Source organism: Lepidochelys olivacea (assembly GCF_965140295.1).
Source record: "Lepidochelys olivacea isolate rLepOli2 genome assembly, chromosome: 7".
NCBI classification, from domain to species: Eukaryota; Metazoa; Chordata; order Testudines; family Cheloniidae; genus Lepidochelys; species Lepidochelys olivacea.
In genome coordinates, this window is record NC_140417.1 from 72,157,931 (window position 1) to 72,184,269 (window position 26,339).

At 41.0% G+C, this 26,339-nt stretch overlaps 1 protein-coding gene across 1 annotated transcript in view; it reads left to right on the forward strand.

The window, feature by feature from the left end:
- CHAT (choline O-acetyltransferase) overlaps nt 1-26,339 on the forward strand; it is a 48,393-nt gene that overhangs the window by 16,183 nt on the left and 5,871 nt on the right. Inside the window, exons 6-13 of the mRNA XM_084633256.1 lie at nt 4,030-4,210; nt 5,815-5,992; nt 14,084-14,253; nt 15,037-15,137; nt 15,824-15,952; nt 17,125-17,247; nt 19,590-19,731; nt 24,050-24,112. Coding sequence (XP_084489382.1) covers nt 4,030-4,210; nt 5,815-5,992; nt 14,084-14,253; nt 15,037-15,137; nt 15,824-15,952; nt 17,125-17,247; nt 19,590-19,731; nt 24,050-24,112 — 1,087 coding nt within the window. The remainder of the gene's footprint in view (nt 1-4,029; nt 4,211-5,814; nt 5,993-14,083; nt 14,254-15,036; nt 15,138-15,823; nt 15,953-17,124; nt 17,248-19,589; nt 19,732-24,049; nt 24,113-26,339) is intronic.

Here is a 26,339-nt window from a genome sequence, read left to right on the forward strand (position 1 = left end):
AGCCCTATGTATTAACTTGAGAACCACCAGTTTAGTAAACTCCCTCACAAGTATCTCTACAATTTTCCATATTTCTGATATTCACCTCTCCACCGTGGTTAATTTGTTAATAGACATCCCCTATCCCATCCCAAAATAATAAACCCCACGAGAGGAAGCGTAATCACACCAGGTTCTACTGCTGGTATTTAACCAAAAAAGTTGTAATCCATTTTTCCTGTTGTAAATGTAGGAAAATATCTCCAGCAGTCCTTGAGAACTATTAATAACAGTATTTTACATATATAGCACCATTCATCCAAAAGAATTTTACAAACTACATTCCAGCAGTACCACTGAAATGCATCCACCCAAAGAATGGAATGTGGCAGACAACCAAGGCACAGTACACTGCACCATAATGGAGGAAGGGAACATTTTCAATCATGGGATAATGAGAGCTCCCTTGTCACGCATCCTGACCAGCATTCTTTTGGGCCAGGGAAAGACAAAGTCGATATTTAGCCATCCGAGGTCTCACCTAGGGTGACCAGATAGAAAGTGTGAAAAATCAGGGGGGGCGGGGAGAGGAGGCAATAGGTGCCTATATAAGAAAAAGCCCCAAATATGGGGACTGTCCCTATAAAATCGGGATATATGGTCACCCTAGTCTCACCACCTGTGAATTGACTATAAGAAAAGAAATTGGAAGGAGTTGTTGGATTTTTTTACTTCAAAATCTAAAACTATTCAAAAACTTATCACACTTGATTGCTCAGGAACATGTGCTTTTGTCTAAGATAAACTATAGAACTGTATGCCATATCTGCATACCTAAAAATACAGATGTTGATATGTTATAAACTACTTTGTCGCTACATCTTTACATGACAGTACGGTATGCATCTGTGAAGAGCTAGGAATACATATTGCTTAGCAAAGATGTAAAATTTTATCTTTAATATTTTGACCTGGGTTCCTTGATCTAAAGAAGACTTGTCACAGTATTCCTTGCCTTTCTTTAATAATTCTTTACTCCTTTGTCTATGAAGTTCTACTGTTGTTGCTTACCTTTGGGTACCAACACTAATATTTCCTCATTATAACTATTAATATTCCAATATCCATTGTTGCCCTTTTACAGCCATAGGATAATCAATGTAATCCTAGCATCTTTTGAATCACTACATAGGCAAACACAATAGGCACAAAACTAGTATGCAAAAGCAGTTCATAACTTTCCGAAGTACAGTAAAAACTTTATTATTTGGCATGTTGGTGGAATGGTGGTGCCGGTTAGTCAAAAATTCCAGTTAAGTAAGAGTTATACTTATCAATGGAATACCAATTTTCAAAGAAATAGAATACAAAAAATGAATAAAATATAAAATAGTATACAGGTACTGTACTCACCAATCCAGTAGTAGTAGTGCACTGCAGAGTGATTGGTTTCTTGAAGCACTTAGGTGTATACAGCTAAAGTTTTCTATACAGTAGGTTATCTTATGACACTACATATCACTATGGGCTGCGCATGGCGGACACCCAGATCACTAAAAATAAACTTAACACTAAAACTATACTGAACATAATTTAATCTTTGATGATTCAGAAGGCACTTCAGGATCTTGCAGTGCCTTGGCGTCATCATTATAAACATCAATTATCATTGTAGATGTAGAAGGTGTAGGAGATTGCTTTGAATCTTTAATGACCCTCTGACATACCCTTGAAGCTGGTGTTTTGAATAAATCTCTGGTATCGGCTTGCTTACTTGTCTTCCACCTCTTTTGCATAAAAGTAGAGTGTAGAATATGCAGTTGCATAACCTCCTGGGCAGTATACTAGTCCCAGTTACTAGAATGAAGATTTGTAATGGGAAATATCAGAAATGCTGGTTAATAGAGCTTTCTGGTTGATAAAGTGCCGGATAACACAGCTTTTACTTGTATGTAGTTTTAGCTATGTAGATAGCCCAGTTGCCTGGGTAAAGTATTTCAAACAAAGCCTAACTTAGACAGACAAAAATATTATAACACAAGAACATAGCTTAAGGTATTAAATCAGTGCAAGTTTTGTTGTCAGAACAATATAGTATAATGTCCCCTTCCTAAAATCATTATAATCACAGGCTTTCTTATCATCATTGTTATTATATACTATTCTTGTAAAAATAGGCCCAAAATGAGATTGGGAATCCATTGGGCTTTGCACTACATCAGAATATAAGAGACTGTCTCTGGCCCAAAGAGCTGACAATCTAAATAGACAAGACAAAGGTGGAGGGTGGAAAGAAATGAAGTATTATTATCCCCATTTTACAGATGAGGACCTGAGACACAGAGAGATTAAGTGACTTTTCCAAGGAAGTAAGTCATACAGGAAGTCTATGGCAGACCTGGGAATTAGACAACTTTCTCCTGGTCTAGTATCTTAACCACAATACCAGCAATTTCCCTGTGGCCCCTGCCTACAATGACAACTATTTTAGTTTCTACTGCATTGACAGTATAATGTCCTACAATCTGTAATCAGAAAAGAAAATATTCCACAGAAAAGTAACCAGATTTTGTTCTGGTCACTAAAGAGGCACTTTAGTGTGTATTGTTGCCAGACTCTTAGCAATTAAAAAGGATCCAGCTGCTAAATTTCAGCCTTTACTTCCCCCATGTGTCACACTAAGGACCAAAGTTGTTTGGCAGTGTCAGATTAACTCCTCACAGTCAAGATGATTCCCCTCCATCCTGCACATTCTACTGATTTCCTGAGGTGGAGATGTTTCCCTTAAACATTCTAAGCAACTCTAGCCTGGACTTCCAGTACAAACCAAACATGGCCTTCTAGGGCAGAGATGGGCAAAGTACGGCCCACAGGCCACATCCGGCCCGCGGGCCCGTCCTGCCCAGCCCCTGAGCTCCTGGCCCGGGAGGCCAGCCCCCAGACCCTCCTCTGCTGTTCCCCCTTCCCCGCAGCCTCAGCTCACTGTGCCACTGACACGATGCTCTGGGTGGCAGGGTTGCAAGCTCCTGGGGCGGGGCGGCGCGGCTGCAGAGCCCGGCCTGACCCGGTGCTCTGTGCTGCGCAGTGTGTGGCTGGCTCCAGCCGGGCAGTACAGCTGTAGCGCCGCCAGCCACAGGTACTCCAGGCAGCACGGTAAGGGGGCAGGGAGCAGGGCGGGCTGGATAGAGGGCAGGGGTGTTCAGGGTGGTGGTCAGGGGGCGGGGGTGTGGATGGGGTCGGGCCGGCCAGAGGACGGGGCACAGGGGGGTTAAATAGGGGCAAGGGTCCTGGGGGGGCAGCAGTCAGGAAGAAGGGGGGGTTGGATGAGGCAGCGGGGGGCAGTCAGAGGCGGGGGTACTGGGAGCAGTCAAGGGACAGGGAGTGGATGAGGCAGGGGTGCATCAGGGGGCAAGAAGCAGGGAGGGGCAGATGGGGGGGGAGCCGGGCCACACCTGGCTGTTTGCCTCCCCTAACCGGCCCTCCATACAATTTCCAAAACCCGATGCGGCCCTCAGGCCAAAAAGTTTGCCCGTCCATGTTCTAGGGTGCATGTCAACTTCAGATGTTCAGCTGACTTTCATTTATTTTACAGAGTTTTGAGGGTCCTTTCTAAGCAAGCTCCCTACTCCTATCACAGGACTCTTGGGGGTCCTTTTTTTTTGTTTTGTTTTTGAATGGGCAGGGGCTACATATGTGAAAGATTTTATACTGGATGAGGAAAAGTGCAAGTGTACTGTATATTCACAGATGATGAATATATGTTGCAGTCACTGATTTGCATGCTCTGCTATTGTTTGAGTCTCCAACACATATTCATTGAATGCAAATACAATTGCTTAATGAATATGCATGAATCTGCCAGGAATGATGTATTTAACTTTGGTATGGGAATTCATCTATTTCCTTACACTGTAATCTTGTTTTTATTATTCCATTTGTATTGTACCTAATCTAATTGTAACAGAACAAAGGACAGATTAGATTTCTTTTCCTTTCTGTGTCTCTCTCTTTCTACTTTTCTCTGGCTTTGTTTCTCTCCTCTCTCTCCAGCAATGCTATACCTGTTGATTTTGCTCGTGGACAGCTGTCTGGTCATCCTCTCTGTATGAAGCAATACTATGGACTCTTTTCTTCCTATCGTCTTCCAGGCCATACCAAAGATACTCTTGTGGCCCAGAAAAGCAGCATAATGCCAGAACCAGAGCACATTATTGTTGCTTGTAACAATCAGGTGAGTAGACATTATGTTTTTAAACCTTTTCCTCTTTCCTTCAGAAATTGGGTATGCATAAATTTGCTTGATAGCAATGTAATAAGATCATTGGTCCAGGATCCCATTGAATATACAATAGATGATGGCACTGGACTCAGTCCTGAAGCCCATACTCAGTTCTTATCAGTGATATGCTGCCAGCAGTTTAACAAGAAGCTCCCATCGTTTTGTTCCCTTCCTAGCCCAGCTTACATTGTGAGTACACTGCTGCAGCGAGGATGTATGTGGGACTGGGGAAAATACTAATTTAGTTTCCACTCAAATAAAAACACTTCTCAAGCAGGGAAGCAACACCACTGGCAAACAAATTTATACAATGTGCATTTGCTGAAATGTTTATATTTTAACCTGAAAACTCTATTGGGTATATTGGCATACCGCATAGTGTTCAGCATGTATAATTTAGAGTGAGGGTGGGAAGAGAAGAGACCTTCTACAGTACCCCTCCCATACAGCATTTGTTTGCAAGTTCCTGACATTTAGTACAATATGGTGCATTCCAAAGGCAAAGATTTTGCTTTTTTAAATGTATTATAAGGAGCAGAGCTGGTCACAAAACAGGATTTCTCTTCCACAGAAAATTCTGACATTTTGAATTGTGTTTTCTTTCTAAATCGAGATGAAAAGCCAAAGTTTCAGAATCATTGGCAATGTCATGAGGAAATTTTCTGGATAGCTTAAGGCAGCATCCTTGGAATCCCTGCCTGCCGGCCTGTGTGGGCCTAACAGAACAACAAGCCAACTGAGAGTAATAATGGGAGGGCAGAAGATTAAGGAACCTGTGGGTGGTGTGAAGAGTGAAGAATGACATGTCTATGGGGAAGGAACTGGCAGTGAAAGTCTATTTGTGGGGGCTGAAGATGGATAATCAGAGGGAAAGAATCTGGTCATCTTTTTTGTGGTGTAGGTTTTTGTTTTGTTTTTGGCAGGAGGGGAAGTTCTGGTAGATCTAGGTCCCAACTGGTCTTAATCTGACCCTGTCAGTTTCTCCATCAAGGTGGTTTGGATTAATCTGGAAAAGCATCCAGACACCTGGTTGTTTATCCATCCACAATAGATCACTTAATCTTCTACAGTTTACTTATTGCTAATGGTCAGCTTTTGAATGCTGGCAAAACTTTAGAGAGCAAGCAGCGTAATTTAGCACATAATAAATGGGTTATAAAAAGCTCTGTGGGTTCCACATGTAACAGTATTGCATATCCCTATGCTATTTTTAAAAGAGCTGGGACTATGGAAATTATTAACATGCTTCCTGGTTTTAATGGCTCAGGTGTTTTTAAACTTACTCAAACAATATAACCTTATTCTGCTCTCACTCCATTGTAAATCAGGAGCCACTCAACTGAAGTCAGTGGAGTTACACTGGTATCAAACCCAAACACAGGTGAGAGCACAGTATCAGGCCCCAGCATGTTAGCACACCACTTCTCTCAGCCACGTAATTCTCATTGTGCAGAGCTGCAGCACCTCCAGGCCATCCCACATTGAGCGAGATGTTTTCTTACAGAGCTCAGTATGATCTGTCTGTGATCCGTCTGACTTTTATCATTTCCCTGCAGTTCTTTGTTTTGGATGTTGTAATTAATTTCCGCCGTCTCAGCGAAGGGGATCTATTCACTCAGTTAAGAAAGATAGTCAAAATGGCAGAGAATGAAGAAGAGAGGCTGCCTCCAATTGGTCTACTGACATCTGATGGAAGAACCGAGTGGGCAGAGGCCAGGACAATCCTCATGAAAGGTTAGCATCGGCAATCCCAACCTTCTGTTCTTCATCCTCATCATCATCATCACTTGTCCTTGATGGGAGGTGATCCTTAAGGCAAATAGATGGCTAAAATCTCAGCCATGTTGTTGAATTCCTCGAGCATGAGGAAGTTCAATTCTTGTATGATTTTGAGCCTTCAGCTGTGTAACTCCAAGGGCAATACCATGTTGCGAGATTTCATCCCATGCTTTGTCTTTCATCTGATAAATTCTGAACATACCATCAGAGTTTGTGATTTGTCTATTTCTTCATGGTCAAACTGTGATAATGAGTACAATGCATCCGTAGGCTTTAGAAAGTGTTGGATAGTCTAGCACTTTATGTTTTACACTGTGTTCAGACTAAAGCAAGGTAAGGGAAATTTTCCTATTTATCTTTTTCTCTGGACAATGTTGGAGTTCATCTTCCTCTCTGAAAAATGCTAAATCATCCCTTTATCTCTGGCTCAGAGATACTAGGAAGAATACTATTTTGTGCTATTACGATTAGAAATGCACCAAAGTTTACCAAACAGCTTGTCATTTCAAAATATTTCCCCAGAGGAGTATACCCATTTCCCTTTTAGATTACTGATAATGGCTTTTCACACAATCCACCCACCCTCAGCCTTCATTACAACTAAACAAGAAAAATGGAATTTAAGCATTAACTTTTCTATAAAAATGCATAGTATAGAAATGATTTTCTGGAGACCTTCTGCCTATAAATTACAGTGTTAAGTATAGATTGGAAAATTCTCTATCTTTTTTAAAATCAACATTATTGAAGAATAATTAGGCTCATTTCTTGTAGTGTTTTCTTCATATTCAACCTGATCGTCAACTGGTGTGATCAGTGTAACTCCATTGAGTTCAAAGGAAGTTAAGCCCATTTTAATCAGCTAAGGGTCTGGCTCATTGTGTTTTCATCCACTCAGGATCCCCAGGAACATTGCCTTTGTAAGAGGGCTGACTCTGCAGCTCCCTGCAGCTTACCCTCTGTTACAGCAGTAGTATCTGTTCTGTGGATAGAGAATATCTTATCAAGGAAGTGCCAATCTGATACCATTGTCCTGCACTAAAATTGACTTGTGTTTAGGAATGTCATCTTCTGCAATGTGCCAGCTTGTTGGAATGCCCAAAGAGTTAATGTTCTTGGCTCTTCTCAGGGTTCCCTCCCAGCTAACAGAAAAATCCTTTTGTTATGCAGCTGCTCTGTCTCCAGGCACAGAGACAGAACCTGAAGCTCTAATCAGCTTTAAAAAAAACCCTCCCTGTTTTTCAAACAAAGAGAAAAATTTGTCCTTTTAAAATCCTGCTGTGCTTTTGGTTCAAAAATGATCCCACCGCTCTGCCACCATGTCAGGGTTCCCTCCCCACTCTGAACTCTAGGGTACAGATGTGGGGACCCGCAGGAAAGACCCCCCCCTAAGCTTATTTCTACCAGCTTAGGTAAAACTTCCCCAAGGCACAAACTTTTTGCCCTTGGGGGGGTACGCTGCCACCAACAAGTGATTTAACAAAGAATCAGCGAAAGGACCACTTGGAGTTCCTATTCCCTCAAGCCTTACACCCCATTTCCTGGGGAGGCTTGAAAATAATATCCTTACCAATTGGTTACAAAGTGATCACAGACCCAAACCCCTGGGTCTTAGGATCATAGAGAAATCAGTCAGGCTCTTAAAAGAAACAGAACTTTATTAGAAAGAAAAATGGTAAAAGAAGCACCTCTGTGAAATTAGAATGGAAGATAATCTCACAGGCAGTCAGATTCAAAACATAGAGAATCCCTCTAGGCAAAACCTTAAGTTACAAAAATACACAAAAACAGGAATACACATTCCCTCCAGCACAGCGAATTTCACAAGTCAAAAACAAAAGCAAAATCTAATGCATTTTCTAGCTAGATTACTTTCTAACTTTATAGGAGTTGAATTGCTCGCTTTCTTGATCTGTCCCCGGCCAGAGGCATCACACAGACGGACAAAACCTTTTCCCCCCCACCCAGATTTGAAGGTCTCTTGTCTCCTTATTGGTCATTTTGGTCAGGTGCCAGCCAGGTTACTTGAGCTTCTTAACCCTTTACAGGTAAGAGGATTTTATAGTACTGTATCAGAGCTTTTTAACTCCTTCCCTTTAAATTCTGACAGCTCTGATTTGATTCTTCGATATTCTGATTTTTCTTTCGAGTCAGTTAACTTTGGTTACTCAATGGCTCAATACTTTTGGCTAAGTATTCAGTTGCTTTCATTGTTGAGTCTTGTGTTTGCAGCACCCTTTCACTCTCTGAGCGTCATTCCTCCAAATTCCTGAGCAGCGAGCAACATTTCTCTTGATGTGGTTTGTAAATAATCACTATGTAAACACAGAACTTCCAGTGAATTTCTGAGAGAATTCTCTGGTCTAGATACCAGCAAAGAAAGAGAGGCCAGCTAAGATGACAAATAGGATATCTAGATGGAAAAAGAGTTATTTAAAAGACCAGATTCTGAAAGAAGGCTTCAAACCTCAGAGGTTTCATGCTAATGTTCCTCACAACTGAGTGTTGGAACGTATATGAGCAAAACCAGACTCTGTTTCTGTGTGTGCAATTTTATGTATGCAAACACTTTTCAAGTATTGACACCTACTTGTTCAGGTGAGAGATTGGAGCATCTGTATGTGGAGGCACAGGAAAGGATGTGCAAAACCCAAGACAGACAGATTTTGCACAAGTAAATGTCATGTAGATGTTAGTGCATGTCAAGGCTATGAAAGTTTGGTCCCAAAAATCGAACCTACCTCCTTTATATTTCCCTATTGGATTGGTAGTCAATTAAGACTATCCTTGGGGAAAAAATGGTTTTCCTAATTAAGTTTACCCCAGCATTTGTGGTATTTCCCATTCTACATGCAGGAAATTCTGTAAATACTATGGTGAAATAAATGTTAATTCTTTTTGTCACTAATTGTAACCTGTATCAGCCACCAAAACACAAAGTGCAGGAGTCATTTCAGAATTATTATTAAAAGAGCCCCTCTGCTGAGACAAAATTTCACCAAGCTGCTAAGCTCTTTTTAGATGGAAAAATAGTAATTAAGGACCTGATCCACAGCCCATTGAAATCATCAGAAAGATTCTCATTAGCTTCCATGGGCTTTTGTTCAGGCCTTTATCAAAATATCACAACATTTGGGGGTACAAGTTTACATACAGCAAAATGGTGGCCATTTTTGTATGAACTTGTAGGAAGAGAACATTTTCTTTAAAACATTGCTATTTTTTTTTTGTTTTCCATAGTTCCTTTAAATCCACTTTTCATTCTGCTTTGCAAATGGTCTGCTCCTTGGATTTCTACTTGCCATACATTTTGAGCCTGTGCTAGAAGGAAATACACATTTTACTTCTGCATGTATGCAAGGGATATAAGTGTACACATTTCATGCCCTCTTATTGCTCCCCTCTCATAGCAAATAGCTTATCCTTTGATCAGAGTATGCTTCTAATGATAAAAAAAAAAGTCTGTCTTGTGTTTACAAAGGATACCAGATTCACAGCACTGGAAACTGAAGTCAACAGATCAGAGACAGCATAAAATATGTCAATATCTTTCTCAAATCCCCAAGCTATCAACCCACGCCACATTCATACCAGTAACCTTGACATAAAAAGTTTTCTATCCTAATACCAATTCTCTGAGTCTGTTGGTCTCATAGATCTCAACGTTCTAAAAACAAATAAAATATCAACATGGCCATGGCACTCTCATGCTGTTGGAGTTTGGCTAGACTTTCAGGAAACACCTTCATCCTGGTGAGTCAAAGCAGATGGTGAGATATAATAGCATTAAAATATGCTTAGGGGTTGACTTTGGACACCTAGCAGTTTTATTGCCACTAATGCATGGAGATCTGTCGCCGAACTGATGTCACAGGAAAAAAGAATTGAAGGGACATAAAGAGTAATAGTTGGATATAAAAAAATCATAGCTACAGAATTAGTGAATTTCAGCAAAAGAAGAAAGACAAACCAGTCAGCTGAGTTGCTCCAAACATTTGCAGAAAGAGCTAGTATAGCTTATCCTGATTTTGTTATTTTAAAAGCAATTATTCCCATTTTCTGGCAGATAACAGAAACACAGTATTGCCAATCCCAAGCATTAAAAAAAACATGCCAGACCTCAAAAAAAAGTCATGAGATTGGCTTAAAAAAACATGAGTTTTTTTAAAAAAAAATCTTTGCCTTCTGGTTGCTAAGCCTGTAGGGTACCCTTGTACCACTTTTTCAGGCTTTTCTCTGCAACCATGAGGGCAGAAACTTTTTTTTTAAATGAAGCTGAGAGTTTTCAGCTAATCATCTGTTTCCAGGAGCTGTTGCTCTAAGTGATAGTATAATAATACCTGACAGATAGAGCTTTGCATCTCAAAGCATATGACAATCATTAATGCATTTATCCTCACAACACCTCTGTGAAGTAGGGAAGGGCTACTAATATGGTAAGTCATTGCTACAGATGGAGAACTGAGGCATCAGGAACATTTTTACAGTTGTGGAACGGAGGCATAGAGAGGCTAAATTACTTGCCCAAGGCCACAGAGGAAGTGATGGAGCAGGGAATTGAACCCAGGTCTCTCAAGTCCTAGCCTAGTACCCTAACCATATTACAAAGCTTGCAATAAAAACACAAGAGTTGGCAACAAACTCATCTAGGCGCAGGTGATGGTCTACAATGGGAGGTGGGGCAGACAGAGTTAGCCAGTGGTAGTTCTTCAGTGGAGGGAGCAAAGCAGCAGGAATGGGTTTTCTACACTGGAAAGGGGTATTGTGAGAATAAACATATTAGAGATTGTGAGGCATTCAGATATAATGGGGAAATGGGGGCCATATAAATATGATTCGACAGATAAATACACAAGAAAGAATGGGTATTTAGAGGGTGAGGGTGCAGAGGAGCTATAGGGTGACATACTTGGACACTGGTCACCATTATACACACACAGTCATTCACTGTGAGTTCATATCACAAAGCTAATAAGATTCAGAGGTCTAAATTCAGATCTGGTGTAAGCAAGTGAAAATCTACTAAAGTCATTAGAGGTGCAGTCTCACCTACAGTGTGTAAATTAGGCCCATGACTCCCTTCCCTTCTTTTCCTATTAAAAAAAAATAGTTCCTCCAAAAAGATTGATTTACCATATTAAATGCAATTATGTATGTTAGGTAAGGGGGTAAAAGGAACAAATTGTTCGTGCAGTTTTTGTTCTCTGCTAGCCCCTTGCTTTCATTCCTTCTAAAATTTTTTCCCCATCCCAAATCACGGTACATGAGTTCTTGTTCAGTTCATTTTCTGCTTACATGATAAACTTGTCAGTGTTTGACTGATTGGTTCTCTGGACATGTTCTGGTTCATTGGTAAGGGCATTTTCCCATTGCTTTGCTGTGTCTAGCATGCGAGTCTCATTTTATTCACTTTAAAAACCTAGGTTATTGCAGCCCTGACTCCATGTGTCAGAGTGAGGGTTGCTGGGTTGTAGGCAGCTGCTGTAATAAAACTCATAAGCCTGTGAGGTAACATAAGCGAAACATTGAACACAGAGTAAGCAAACAGGGATGGCCGTTCTGTAATTCGCTATCCAACCAGTTTTTGTTTCCCTAGTGTTAGGAAGCTTCTGTATACAAATAACAACATTAATCATTTATATAGCATCTTCCACCTTTAAAGAATGCTAATGGATGTACCAATAATGCACACATAGCACCAGTGACATACAGCCATCCCGGGACACGTCAGAATGGCACGCACTGGGGAAAGAAGAGATGTATGCGTAAGGACACTGGGACAAGACCTACTCTTATCAAAAGTGCCATGGTAGCTTTAAAGCCAATGCCCAGCAACAAAGAGCTCTATATTTATGGCGTATCATGCATGCTGCAAGGGAACCAATTAAATTTAACAGAAACCACGGCTTGTAATCTAAGATACAGAAATGAGTTCTTCAAGATCATCTTATCTATTCATTCACAATTTTGAGGTTAAAGTCTACGTGTAGGACCACACAGGAATTCTATGAGCCAGACTATGAGTCCTTTACTTGTCCTGGTGAGCAATAGGTCTGCTCCTGTGGGTAAACTGAGGTCAATGAGACTACTCCTGTAACTTGCTTTGCCACAGCAAGCAAGGGGCTCACAACCTGGACCTGTTCATCACTTTAAACCAGTGGATCCCAAATATTTCTTGCTGGAGCTGCCCTTAGATTGAGCTAGTGGAGGAGTGAACCTCTTCACCCAAACTCCCAGAATAGTTCTTCGCTTCCATTTTCTCTCATGTCCTTTTCTGTTTGTTCTCCTTTCTGTCTCTTGTGTAGCCTTTTCTTCTCTGTGCATTTTCTTCCTCTTTTTCACTGCACGGTGACTGAAGAGATAGTGTAAATGACAACATCACATGAAGCTGTTCAGAGGGATTTTAAGTCCGTGTATGAAATTGTTTTTTGTTTGATTTTGATAACAACTATTTCATGTCAATCACTGACTAATATACTTTGGAATACAAGCACAGACTTTGTGAAAGATGCCACACTTTTACCTTTTATCTTAAGGGATTAAGAACTAACAATAAACATTTCTGACACTTCCTACTGGCCTTCCCAGGGAAGACTAGACTTTACATTCTTATGTTTGGGAGTTAAAAGCCACACAGAAAATAAAATAAACAAACAAACCATTCATGCCTTTATCCACCACAAAGAAGAAAAAGGGAGCACAAGCCCAACTGTTAAAAAATCCTATGCAAATCACCTTTGAATGTGAGACAGACAGAGACAGACACAGAATAGGGGAGAGAAGCATAGACTGAAAACCAAAATAAGTGCATTTAGTTCAAAGTGTGTCAGAGACAGAAAGGGATGGAGGAGAAGCGGAGCATGGATTACACAAAGTGTTCATGAAACAAACCCCACAACCTTAATTTCATATTTTTCCATTTTCAAATTATAATAATACCTAGCTCCTATCTGGCTTTTTTTTTTTCAGTAAATCTCAAAGTGGTTTACAAAAAGGGATAAGTATAATTATCCCTATTTTATAGATGGGGAAAGTGAGGCCCCGGGCAGTGATGTGACTTGCCTAAGGTCCCCAAGCATGCCAGAATTGGGACCAAAACCCAGGTCTCCCATTTGCCAGTCCAGGGCTCTGTCCTCTAGACAGTGATTTGAGACCAACTTAGCATTCAGCTGTAGAGTTATCTTCTTTATTGACATGAAGCTGGCAAAGTTGGAGACTCTTTTTGTTTTGTTTTTTTACAAGAAACTTTGAGTTTACTGACTAGGCAGATTTTCTTCAATGCTCCCAAGTTGAGAATTTTCAGGCTAAATGAGAGAACAAATAAATGTTTTTTTGTTCCAAAAGGATTTTTACTGTGAAAACTACTTAATGAAAGGGGGTGACGCTGAAGAGATCCAGTTATTTCATCGTGGAATGTTTGTCAAGCCACATCTCAGGGGTCACATCTGCTTTGATAAAATCTAGTTGCACATGTCCCCCCTGGAACTTTTGTCAAGCAATAGCCCAGTGTTTTATTACACACGAGACTTGGAGTGAAGAAGCCCAAAATTGAAATTCTCACAATATGGGCCTAAATATTTCTTATGAAAAGCAATGTGATGTGAATAAAGCTAACAGATGTCATTTTACTGCCCAAATATGATGTGATGAAAAAGTCCATAGTGAAGTGAAGTGGACCTGAGTTCCTACATGGTTACTTCAGGAGAACCAAAGGCCTGACTTGCCCCATGAGCTATGGTAAGGTGTGTAATTTTTGGAGACTGATACTATTGAACTACTGTAAAAGAAAGACAGTTATACTGCAAAATTAACACAAAAGACTGAATTCTTTGGAGTAGGAATTGTCCTCCTACTCTATACCTCTGATCCTTCAATGAGCTCTGATGGCAATAGGGCTGTACAGGACAGAGGAGCCCTTCTGCCTGGAGCTCATTGCAGGATTATGGTCTATAGTTGCACACCACTTCGTTCTATGGGGCCCTCTAGGTGCTATTGTAATGCAAATAATAAGATGCAGTTGTAAATGTGTCAATGTTTTATCCGCAGACTCTACTAACCGAGACTCCCTGGATATGATTGAACGGTGTATATGCCTGGTGTGTCTGGATGGCCCAAGTGGGGTGGAACTCAACGATACAAATATGGCTTTGCAACTTCTGCATGGGGGAGGCTATAATAAAAATGGTGCCAATCGCTGGTATGACAAACCCATGCAGGTAAAATCTTACTGTACTCTGACATGTAATTGTGCTCTGATACACACTAACCATGGTATACTCAAGTCTCATGTGTCAGGGCTGATCACCGCAGGGGTCTGGATGGATACCCATCTGCATGCCATAGTAGGCCAAGTACATCACAGAGGGTTTTCATTTCCTTTGGAGTATCAGGCATAGACCACGAGCAAAGGCAGGATAGTCAGACGGGGAATCAGCAGAGTCGGGGGGGGGTGAGGGGGGTCCTAGCAGCGTGTCAAGCAAGAGGCTGGGAAGCACTGGCACTGAGACCAGAATGGCTTCCTGTCCATGAGCGATGGCAGACAGGGGAAGCAAGTCCTACTTGGGGAACAGGAAGTGTTGCGGTGTATAGTGTGTTCTTTTTAACACTTAATCACTTGCAGAATTCATAATGCTACTCTTTACCCATGCAGCTGAGACGATATCTGTCTCGTCTACATTCCAGAAATGTCTTTACCCCAGACTAAAAGAAAGAAAAAAGGTTGAATTAGGAAATCTAGATCAAGAAAAAGGATGAGAGCAGCTGATATTTCCTCTTCTTTCCAAGTCCTTCACTTTAACCTCAAGCTCTCCCAACTCTGGCCCTAGTGGCCCTCTGGAGGGAGCAGGTTCCAGACATGTGCAAATACCACAGCAGAGAAATAACAATGCCCTCCACTATGTTGTTGCCATCAGCATACTTGCTGTTTCTTATCCGAAGCACAGTGCATTCAGTTCATTATCCTATGCTTATTATTTATGCTATGGCATTTCCCTTGCTAGTTTGTTGTGGGAAGAGATGGAGTCTGTGGCACTGTGTGTGAACACTCCCCTTTCGATGGGATCGTCCTGGTACAGTGCACCGAACATTTGCTCAAGCACATGTGAGTCCTCTTTCATTTTTAACATAACAGGACAGCATCCTGGGTTTTTTTGCTCAAATGCATTAATTGGGCCTTTAAGTGTTAAAAGAAATGAATGTGCCTGAAAACAAAAAATGCAGTATCTGCTCTAAACAAACTGGGATCCTCTTTCAGAAATTCACCCCTATGGCTTTAGCCCCACTTGAACTCTATTTTGAAACCCACAGTGAAATCACGTTTCCCTCCCCCCTTGCCCCGAACAACTTCACACTCTTGATTATGGTTCTTTATAACTGGAATCGCAGTTTACGCATTAGAAAGGATTGAAACAATTTAGGACTTTCATTTTCCTCCACTTTTGTTTAATGGACCAAATCCTAGTTGCCTTTTTTCAGTGGGAGTTTCACCCTTGGCTTTGCCCCAACAAGCGGAAACAGACCCAAATAAAAACCATGTGTCTAAAGACAACTCAAACTGATCAGCTCTTTGGATTTACTCTTGCTTTACACTGGTATAAGTGACATCAAAATTAGGCCCATTGCATTTGTGTGTTTTTCCCAGCAAAACAGAACATCCGTAATATAAGAGCTTACTCTGGTTTCTCTACGTCAGGAACTAATGATTTACCAAGAAAACGGTTATCACATCATTCGTAAGGAATAGGTTATTACCATGTTCCTTTTGTATTTTCTTTGACGTGTTTACAGGAAGGAAAGCTCTAAGAAATTAGTGAGAGCTGATTCAGTGAGTGAGCTTCCTACTCCAAGGAGATTGAGATGGAAATGCTCTCCAGAAATTCAAGGACACTTAGCATCATCAGCAGAAAAACTTCAAAGGTACGGCAGATTCTTGGACTTTTCTGAACTGCTTCAAGTTGTGAGCCACCTAACAAACAACTAATTTATTATACAGCTCAATCCCACCCAGTGCTGATCATCCTCAACTCCCATGAAAGCAAAAGGTGCTCAGTGCCTCACAGGATCAGGCTGTATGGTTAATACAATGCACTAGGAACTGCACTATCATTCCATTCCATTCCATTCATCTAAATATAGGACAAGTTAATGAAACTACAAATACCACTGGAAATAAATTTGATACAGCATTCATTATTTACATAAAATGCGAACAATGGCCTCTATTTGTACAGGTATATGATTTGATCTGACCCATACATAGCCAAGCCTGTGTGGGAAATGTATTTAGGGGAGTTGTAAACAACTGGTTTGAATAGACAAGCATTTAATTTGCTTGTATCTACACTGTTACTACAAAGGCCAGTTCTTTGGAGCTGGATTTTCTAGATCACAGTGGATATGCGCGGAATTTTTTACGGTGACTTTGAATGACAAAAATGTTTTTTGAGAGATTTAAGCTTATTGTCTAAGTTTCATCAGAAAATTAACAATGTACACATGACCAATTTTAAATCTTGGCTTATTGTGATCCCGTTATATAAGGCAGCACTGGTACAAAGTGTTTAAAATCTAAGATCTAATACGAGAGGCATTAGCTCATTCCAGATACCAAAAATAAAATAAAAAATGTTTTGTTTCTAAATAAACAAAAGGTGACATTTCTTTGAAATGGGAGTTCATAATAAAATCAGGGCCTGCATTAGACTTTTAATCTATCCATTATTTAAACACAAGTGCTTCACTGATATTTAATCTAGAACAAAGAAGAGCATGTTTATCCTTCAGGAGCAGAATTGCTGGGGGGGGGAGTGTTTAACTCAAATGAGCACAACTACATGAGTGTCACAGCTCATAAGCAGTGCTGAAGATTAAAGTTGCATGTAGACTAGTGCATGATTAGAGATTGTTAGTTGAGAACAGTTTACTGGTTGCCAAGTGCCAGACATTAGACTGAAAATGTCTATAGATGCTAGTTGAGATATGTGGTAAACAGTACGTGGAGAAAATGTTTTCTAAATATTGCTTGCAAACCACGTTATATGGGAATCTTGCATTTTCCTCTACAACAAACGCCCGTGCTTGTTTTCTAGGATAGTAAACAATCTTGATTTTATTGCTTATACATTTGAAAACTATGGAAAAGAGTTTATTAAGAAACAAAAGACTAGCCCAGATGCCTACATTCAAGTTGCACTTCAGCTGGCATTTTACAGGTATGTTTATCAAATCATGGGAATAATATATTGTGAGCACAGATTTACAATTAATCAGGAAAACAAAGGGCCCAGTCCTGCACCCAGACAAACTCTCATTGGCATAAAAGGTTAGGCCTGCTGGATGGGGTCCTTAAAAAACAGGATGGGAACCCATAATAGTAGTCACTTTGTTCTGACATATAGCACCCTCTCAGAGGGCATATGTTTGTTTTACAATTATAATGGAACTATTTAGATCAGCTAGAAAAGTAAGCAAAACATCCACAGTTACTGCAAAGTTACAGGGCCTATAGCTTAAAAAGCTGAAGGGAAGCAAATTGTCATCTGCAGATAAATCAGAGAATGGTTACAGCCTCTTGTCTGTCTATTATAATCCAAGTTGTAGCTCAGATTCAGCATATAAAATATAATGAAAACATACCCAGTTCTGGACTTCTCTGATAATGATGTGTAATTACGGGACACAATCACGTCACCCAAAAGCTTGAAATGAGTAAACACATGACTGAGTAGACACTTTAGCATAAAGGAAGTCCTGGGGAAAGAGTACAACCTGTCTAAATAGGCATAGGCAGGCTGCAGCTGCTAATATATAAACAAATGATACAGACCCTGGCAGGAATAGTAGACCCAGGTGCCACTCCCTTTCCTATATGGGATTTGGGCCCAGAGGTTCTGTGCAGTGCACACCAACATCACTTCTATTTTATTTTTCTGTGCAAGGAATCAATGACTGACTGAGCCATAGTTAAAACCCATGAGCACAATCTATTCCCCTTCCATCCCCTTGCCTCTCCACTCTACCGCTCCCTCTCTCCTTATTCATCCCATACCCCACATTCATTATCACCTCATCTCCACCACTTAACAGTCCGTATTCACTCTCTGTCTCTCTCACCCTCACTCTCTGTTTCACTTTGCCTGCCCTCTCTCCCACCCCTTCCTCTCCCGTCCCATACAACCTCCCCTCCACTTTCACTGGGGTGGGAGAGTGGAGAGCTTGGAGGATAGGCATTGAATGTGGTGGGAGCTGCCCACCCCATTCATGGCACCAGAAGTGGCCAAGGGAAAGAGAAGCCCTAGACCTCTGTTGGAAACCAATTCCCCTGTGCAGTAAGCACCTACCTGTGCGTTGCATCTGCCAGTAGAGGGTGCAGCTTGAAGCACACTGCACAACCTGCCATAATGCCGTCAGTTCCCCATCCACAGGGAAAAACAGAGACCTTCTGAAGATATCTCAGCAGCATATAGGATTCAAGCTCCACTGCAGGGTAGTAGTTACTGTTTATTTCCCCCTGAACAGCTGACATAAGCTGTTGTTGGGCTTGCCCCAAGCAAAATGGGCACCCCAGGGTTTGACCTTGCTTGCTCTTTTTACTATACTAATCTCCATGGCATTTCCATTGTCACAGGCTCGCTTATGGACTGTCAGGACAATGAATGTTCCAGGGTAGTGACCACTTGTGGGGTTTCTTACAGTAGACCCATTACACCAACAATCCCTAAACTTATCAAATTAAAATCTAAAATGGTCTTTCACGTGACCAGATACCAAGCTTGTTTCACGCACTTTGTTAGCTGAAATCCAATAATGCCAACAAAGGACTGTCCATAGCCTGGTTATGAGAGCATGGTAGGTCCCAACTATAATACAGATTTCAACTCTGCTGCATAGACTGGGGGACAACTGAGCTATAAGAGGTCCCCTGATTCAACTGTAGCGTAGACAAGCCAAAGTAATTTGTAAGTTATTTTCAGTGGGGATACCAGTAAGTCCACTAGTTGCAAAAGCAGGGGACAAAGGACTGTAAATTGATGGTAACGTGCTAATTTCCTTGTACAGTTCTGCTTGTAACCTGGGTTTTCACCTTTGGCTCTAAATCTGAAATGGCATACATTTCCTCTTATAATTTTCTGTGACATGCACACACACAGAAAACATGCAATGCATTTTTTTCTTGTTTTAAATAAAACATGTTCCAGTCTTGTACGTAAATGATTGATCACACAATTATTTTATCGTGTGGCACTAATAAAACAGTCCTTGAGATCTTTCAGTAAATTCTAGTTTTATTAGCCTTGTTTTTACATACCAAGTAATATTTTACTAGCACTCCATAAATAAAATATATTCAACTGTACACAGCTCTTTGTATTGAAAGGGCCATAGTATCCATCTTTTGGCAATTTCTTATATAATTCTATTAACATTAAAATGAAATACTACACAAAAATAAAATCAACCGTATAAAAATAAAATCTACTGAGCCTATTTTTCTTTTTGCCGTTATGATTCCCTGAAACAATTACTCTCTGCTTTTCCTATTTCATTCTCTCAGATGCCACAGGAGACTTGTTCCTACCTATGAAAGTGCTTCCATACGCCGATTTGAAGAGGGAAGAGTCGACAATATTAGGTCTGCAACCCCAGAAGTTTTAGCTTTTGTAAAAGCAATGATTGATGACAAGTCATCTCTACCGGTACGTTAACCCTCTCTTTTGCTTTTATTTAAAACAGAACAAAAAAAATCATGCTTCTCAATCTAGTACCTATAGATAGGGTGACAAAAATGCCTCATAGACTTTAGTGAGGTAGGAACTCATTTCTGTGAGAACCAGAGCTTCATGCTAAATATGAATATTCATTTTATTATTTGACCATTCAAAAGCATGATACAGATAATTACACCATGAGAAACAGAATCTGTGTCTAAACTTACTTAACAGAATCTTTTGTAATTTACACCCGCAGAGCCAAATTCTGCTCTTTGGAGAATTTCACACTGAACTTGAAAGTTCAGGGTCATATACTGCACACTAGATGTTAGTTGGTTTGTTTGTTTCTATAGCCACGCTTCTGCCAAACATAGATAGTGTTTATCTAATATGCCCAGTCAGGCTAAAACTTCTGATATTAGATGTTTAAGTCTTGGTCAAGCTTAGGAAACAGTTTTCCATAATGCACTGACAGACACTTTCTGGAACTGCACTATTGAGCTGCCCTATGTGCAGATTCCTCCTGCACACACTCCATCAGCCTACCAGGAATATGAATAATTTGCACTGGTGGGAGGGTGTGTGGCGAAATGCAATTGCCAGGTCAGGGAGTGTACATGCACAAACAGGCTTACCCTAATTTTTGTCCTAGACTCTCCCCTTTGCAGTCTGCAGGAAAGCCCCTCTGTACATCTCTGCAGGTTTTGTAGGGGAGTATTCCACCTCTGTTGTGCACAGATTTTCTGGTGGGTGCCTGTATGTGTCACCCCGCCAGAATTTGGACATATTTGTACAGAGCTGCTTCTAGCAGGGGATAGTCAGGGTAGCTGCTTCCAAGTATCAGAACTTTAACAGAAACATTGCAATGCAAGGAGGTGTGGTGATTTAAGAAATCTTAGGCTTTGGCTACACTTGCATGTTATACTGCAGTAAAGCCTCCCAGAGCGCTCTACCTCACTCCCCGTCCACACTGCCAAGGCACGTAGAGCGCTCTGACTCCCTGGCTGGAGCGCTCCTGGTACTCCACCTCCCCGAGAGGATTAACAGCTGTTGCGCATTGGCTGAGACGCTCCAGCGTAAACGGGGAGTAATGTTATTATGCACTGATTGACCTCTGGAAACTCCCCATAATCCTTTTAACTGAAGCGTCCTCTCTTGTTTTGTTGTGAACTCCGGACGGACGCGGAAGTGCCGTTTCAAAGCTCCCTTTCGGGGGCTGCTTATCAAAAAACCAAACACAGCTACTGTTTGCTTGGAATGAGTGAGAGGTAGTCAGGGGGCTCCGTTGGGAGTGCCGACAGCTAATGTTTGCTTGAAGACAGAGACGGCGCGGGGGGAGGGAAGGGGGGATTGGGGTCCGGTTCGGCAAGCGGCTGCTTATCTTGTCTATGAGAAAAAAAGAAACAGCTGCCCTTTGCTTTCAGTGAGTGAGAGAGAGGCGGGGAAGGGAGTAGGGTCTGTACTTACAAGACAGCTCGCTGACACACTCTCAGCACCCCAAAAACCCACTCTCCCCCCCACACACACTCCCTGTCACACTCCACACCCCATTTGAAAAGCAGGTTGCAGCCACTTGAATGCTGGGGTAGCTGCCCATAATGCACCGCTCTCAATGCAGCCGCAAATGTGGCCACAACAGTGCGCTGTCAATGTGGACAGACTGCAGCGCTTTCCCTACTCAGCTGTACAAAGGTGGGTTTAACTCACAGCACTGTACATGTGTAAGTGTAGTACAGACCTGTGTACAAAATTCCAGAGGTTGCTGGAGAACTGTATAAGGAGGTGACAGTTTACATTCCACCACCACATCTTCCACCTCTGTATGCTGTCCAGTTCAAAACCCATCTTGTTCTGAACAGGGCTCTCAGAAATTCCATGTTAAAAATCCACTGACAGCATGAAGGCTGAGGTGGTTCCTGAACAGGACATGACTTTTTAATGGTAATCACTATACTTTGGCCAACCCATCCTACATAGGACTCACTATCATGCTGAAAATGGCTTCTGCCTGCCGGTAACCTCTCTGGTGATACAGTGCTACTGTCAACAATGCAGCTTGCCTGGGAAGATGAAGTTTGTCCAGAGTGGGCAAGCCCTGAGGTACTTCCCCAGAACAGTCCCTTCTCCATGCATCAGTCCCTGCCCCTGGACAGCACGCAGTGCCTGGGTGCCACCCCAGTGCATGCTCTCATACTTTCAGAACCTCTAGCAGAAGACAGATGCCCCAATCAGTTCCAACCCCCAAGTTCTCTTGACAAATTTTTTATCTGATTTCTCTTGCCCTTTTGAACCATTGCTGGTGGCTCTTATCCCTCCCTTTGTCCACTCATATTCAACTATCTGGCTTCTCCAGCACTTGCAAAGCTTCATCATCTCCCAGTACTTTACTGCCTCAACTCTGAGACAGTGTACCCACCAGTGATATCCTAACTGTGTTGAATCATGTGAGTGAGCAAGGGAATGTCACAGGTGACCACATAGTCCTCGTTTCTCTAGAACCACCTCTGCCAGCCTGTGCCTCATTTTGTGTGCTCCAACCTTCCAAATGTTTATCTCACCCCTTGGCAATAATAAATATGGAGGAGAATGATGTCATTATTCCATCTAAAGAATCCTGTAAACATCATACAGTTCTGCCCAATGGAATTATGGTTTTCCTGGTGATTATAAAGTATGCATATTTTGTTAGAATATCTATTTGGAAAGGTGCAGGCATCTGAATTACTCTGTGGATATTTCACCCATAATTTTTTGGAACACAAACATTTGTTCATATATGACCATTCTTTTCCAGTGTTAGATCCATATATACTATAGTTAAAAAAAGAATGAGAAACAGGATTCCCTTAGCTGACCTACACTCCACCAATGGAAGTGAAACGGGGTTGGGTTTTTTTGTTGTACTAAAAGACATGTCTTTTGATTTAAGGAGCCTTGAACTCTCTGAAGTATTTTTTGCTGGTAGCCATTAGTCCAAATCAAATCAGAAAATATTTTGCTTCTGATACCAAAGAAAGTGATTTTCAAATGACAGTTTGAACAATCACCAAAGATTGAGTCTGAGTCAGATTGATTATCTAACACAGGAGATATATATCATACACTAGACACCATCTTTACAGGAAGGAACCTCTGACATTGCACAGAGTGCTTGAGAAACTGTAAATCAGATTTAAAGACTGCATTTTCTAATGTAATCTATCTAAAGGACCTGGGACCTGGCTCTAGTCTCATGGAGAGATATCAGATTCTGTGCTGTGAAGGTTTCTGATGATGCCCTTGGATTGCTTCTAAAATGAATTCTTTATTCAAAAGATCATTCATTGTTGATGCAAGCTAAAGCTTCCCTGTTCATTTAGCATTACACAAAAGAAGGCAGTAACTTTTGCCTGTTTCATGATCTCCCTAATCTGCAACATCTCGCTTGATATACACTAGCAGCTATGCCTAAAATTGATCCCATGACCTAAAGTCTGTTACTTGGCAGGAGCCAAAATTTACAGTTCTGTAACCAGAGATGTGTAGTAACTGCAAAGGTTAAAGCAGCCCTGGAAAATTCTAGTTGCCCATTCACTCAGGGGAGTGATTTTCTTGACCAGCTGGTAAAATATCAATATTTTTTTTCATTAACATCACTGTCCCTGTCATCATGATAAAGGATGCTCAACAGATTTAGTGCCTGGTCTGGTAAATTTCTATGATGGTTTTGCAAGGCAAGGATTAAACTATGCAATTATTGTACCTTTTAAATTTTAAAATTTAATTAGTCATACCTTCATCTGTTGCAAACTTTACTGACTGCCCACAGTGACCTACATTGACTGACCCTGTGTACAGTTACTGAGAATTTTCTTTACCAGTTCATCTCATCTCTACTGATCATGTTTTAGTTTCAGTAAACTGGTTCTGTTCACTAATACAATACATGTAATGGCACAGTTCATTCTGCTTTTAATTTATTGATGCCTGCTGCCAATCAGATAAGAGTATGATTAAAAAATATATTAGGCATTATGTTGACTATGGACCTGACACGAATTCTATTAAGTCAATTGAAAGTCTCTCCATGACTTCCATTGGCTTTACATTAGGTCCTATGACCTATTTGACCCTCAAAAAATAAGGCAATACTAGTGAGCATAACCATAGTGGCCTTCCATTCATTCAGAATGCCCACAACAAAGTAGGTATTTTGGGGTAACCGGGGGCATTTGGGTGTACTATTGGTTGTTGGCTCGTTGCCAGTAGAAGTTACTTCCTGGAGAGATTTTCAGTAATAGTTATGTTTCTATTCCACCAACAGGAATCTGAGAAGATGCAACGATTTAAAGATGCAATCACGGCACAGACTAATTATACTATTTTGGTGAGTAAACTGTTGTTCTGCCTGGATAAAAACCAGTCAGTTTTATACAAAAACATGAAGACATAATCACTAAGTACATGAATTTCAAAAACTTTAGGTGCCTCTGAATACGGAGGACCCCAGTGCCTCACACTATCTTGTTGACTATCAGACCTACCATCCAAACAGCCATATGGCTCCATCTTCTATGATCTCACTTCAAGAAACACTTCCCAGAAGCTGATATGGCAAGGTTAAACATCTGCATGAGACAGTGCTCGTTAGCTTACATGATAATCTTTGGACATAACACTCTTGGGCACAACCTTTCTGGATATGATAGTTCTTATATAGTGTTGTCACAGAAGATGGCCTGGTGTAGTTGATGTCTCTACATGGACACTGGGCATTTGTGTGACACTTATTAATTATTAACATTATTATTAATTATTTGTATTGCAGTAGCATCTAGGAGCCCCAGTCCTGGACCCTATTGTGCTAGGCAGTGTATGCACACAGAACAAAAAGACATTCCGTGCCCCAAAGAGCTTACAATATAAGTATACAAAAAGACGCAACAGGTAGATACAGACAGGCAGGCAGATGCAGGAGCTCAATAAGACACCCACCTATATTTCCTTTATTCAGCACAGTATTTATTCTAGTGTCCAAAAACTCCATTCTGATAGGGAATAGAAGCAAGCATGCACATCTCTCCCAGAGTTTACAGGGATTTAGACCCAAGGCTTTTGTTCAAGAAGGTCTCTACTATACCGGGGGTTACTTTTCTAAAGCTGGCTAGTGATGTATTTTTATATTACCCTTCCGGGGAAGCAGCTATGCCTTTAGAGCCCAGTCCTCCACTGAGGTAAACGAGCATAGCTCTAGTGACATCAATGGAGCTGCATTCATACACTCCAGCTGAGAATTTGGCTTAGAGTTTGGCCAAACATTGACTTAGAACTTGCATGGTTATTAACAGCAAATGAATAATTGTACGATACTCCCTTTAAAAGACTATTGAACATGCTCTACAATAAAACAAGGGGATACCCCAGTGAAGAAATCACGTTACTAGTAAAACGACCCATTTTCTGTTGATTAAAAGTGAAGCAGCTCAGTCTTGGTAACACTTCACAACCTGCTGTGTCAAGGCAAAGTGCTGACTTACAATACTAATAACTTACTCAAGTCACTCATGAGGTTAATAATTGTTAATAACCAGTTTTGTTGTAAAATTTACCACCTTTACTTTTGCCTCAGTCCAATGCCTAACAAATTCACTGTAAGCTGCTGGGCATAATCATTGCTGATTACTGCTTAAATAGTAGTAATAGACAAGAAAGCATCCTCCACTAGTCCTTATCCCAAAGCACGTGCAGAGTGAGAGAGGGAAGACATGTCCAAGGAGGCATTCTTCAGACTGTGGAATGAAGAAAGGGATGAGGAACGACGGTTTGTGGTGAAAGCACTGCACTAGGACATTGGAGGATCAGATCCTGGTTCTGCCACAGATTTTTTTTCCTGATCCTTAGTTCTCCATCTCTAAAAAGGGGATATTAACACTTCTTTTCTCACATTCTGAGTCTGTCTTTGTTTATGTAGATTTTAAACTCTTCAGGAGAGGGACTGTTTTTCACTGTGAGTATGTACAGTCCCTAGCACAAAAGGGCTCCAATCTCAGTGAGATCCTGGGCACTCCCTTAACACAACTAAGAGTGCCTCCTTTCCCTAAAATTGCCAAAAATATGCAGTAGTTCATTTTCAGTCTAATGCAATGTTACAAACATTAGACCTTTGTGTAACTCATGGGGCAGAGCTAAAATTGCTTTGGGAACTTTAATTCTGGCTTTCCTAATTTATAAGGAATTTAAAATCTCAACCTTAATATTTCATTAGCTCCTCCTCCCCCCCCCACTTTTTTTTGAGGACAGTTTAATATTAGCATGCACTTGAAGAGACAATGAAATTCAATTTTAGATGTAAAAGTACTCCACCCACTTTTGATCATTGGGCATTCCCTCATTCTCATAAAAACATAATTTAACTGGTGTGCCTTAAAACTATGGGAAAATTCAAGTGAAGGTTTACACAATCTGACTAAACTGTATATGTTACAGACTGAAATATACCAGCCATGAAGAAAATAAAACATCCACCTCATAACACAAACAGCAGTTTAGGGTGATTTTATTTTCCCTGGTTAGGGCTTACCAGCAACATTGCTATCTTAAACTTGGAGCCCTAA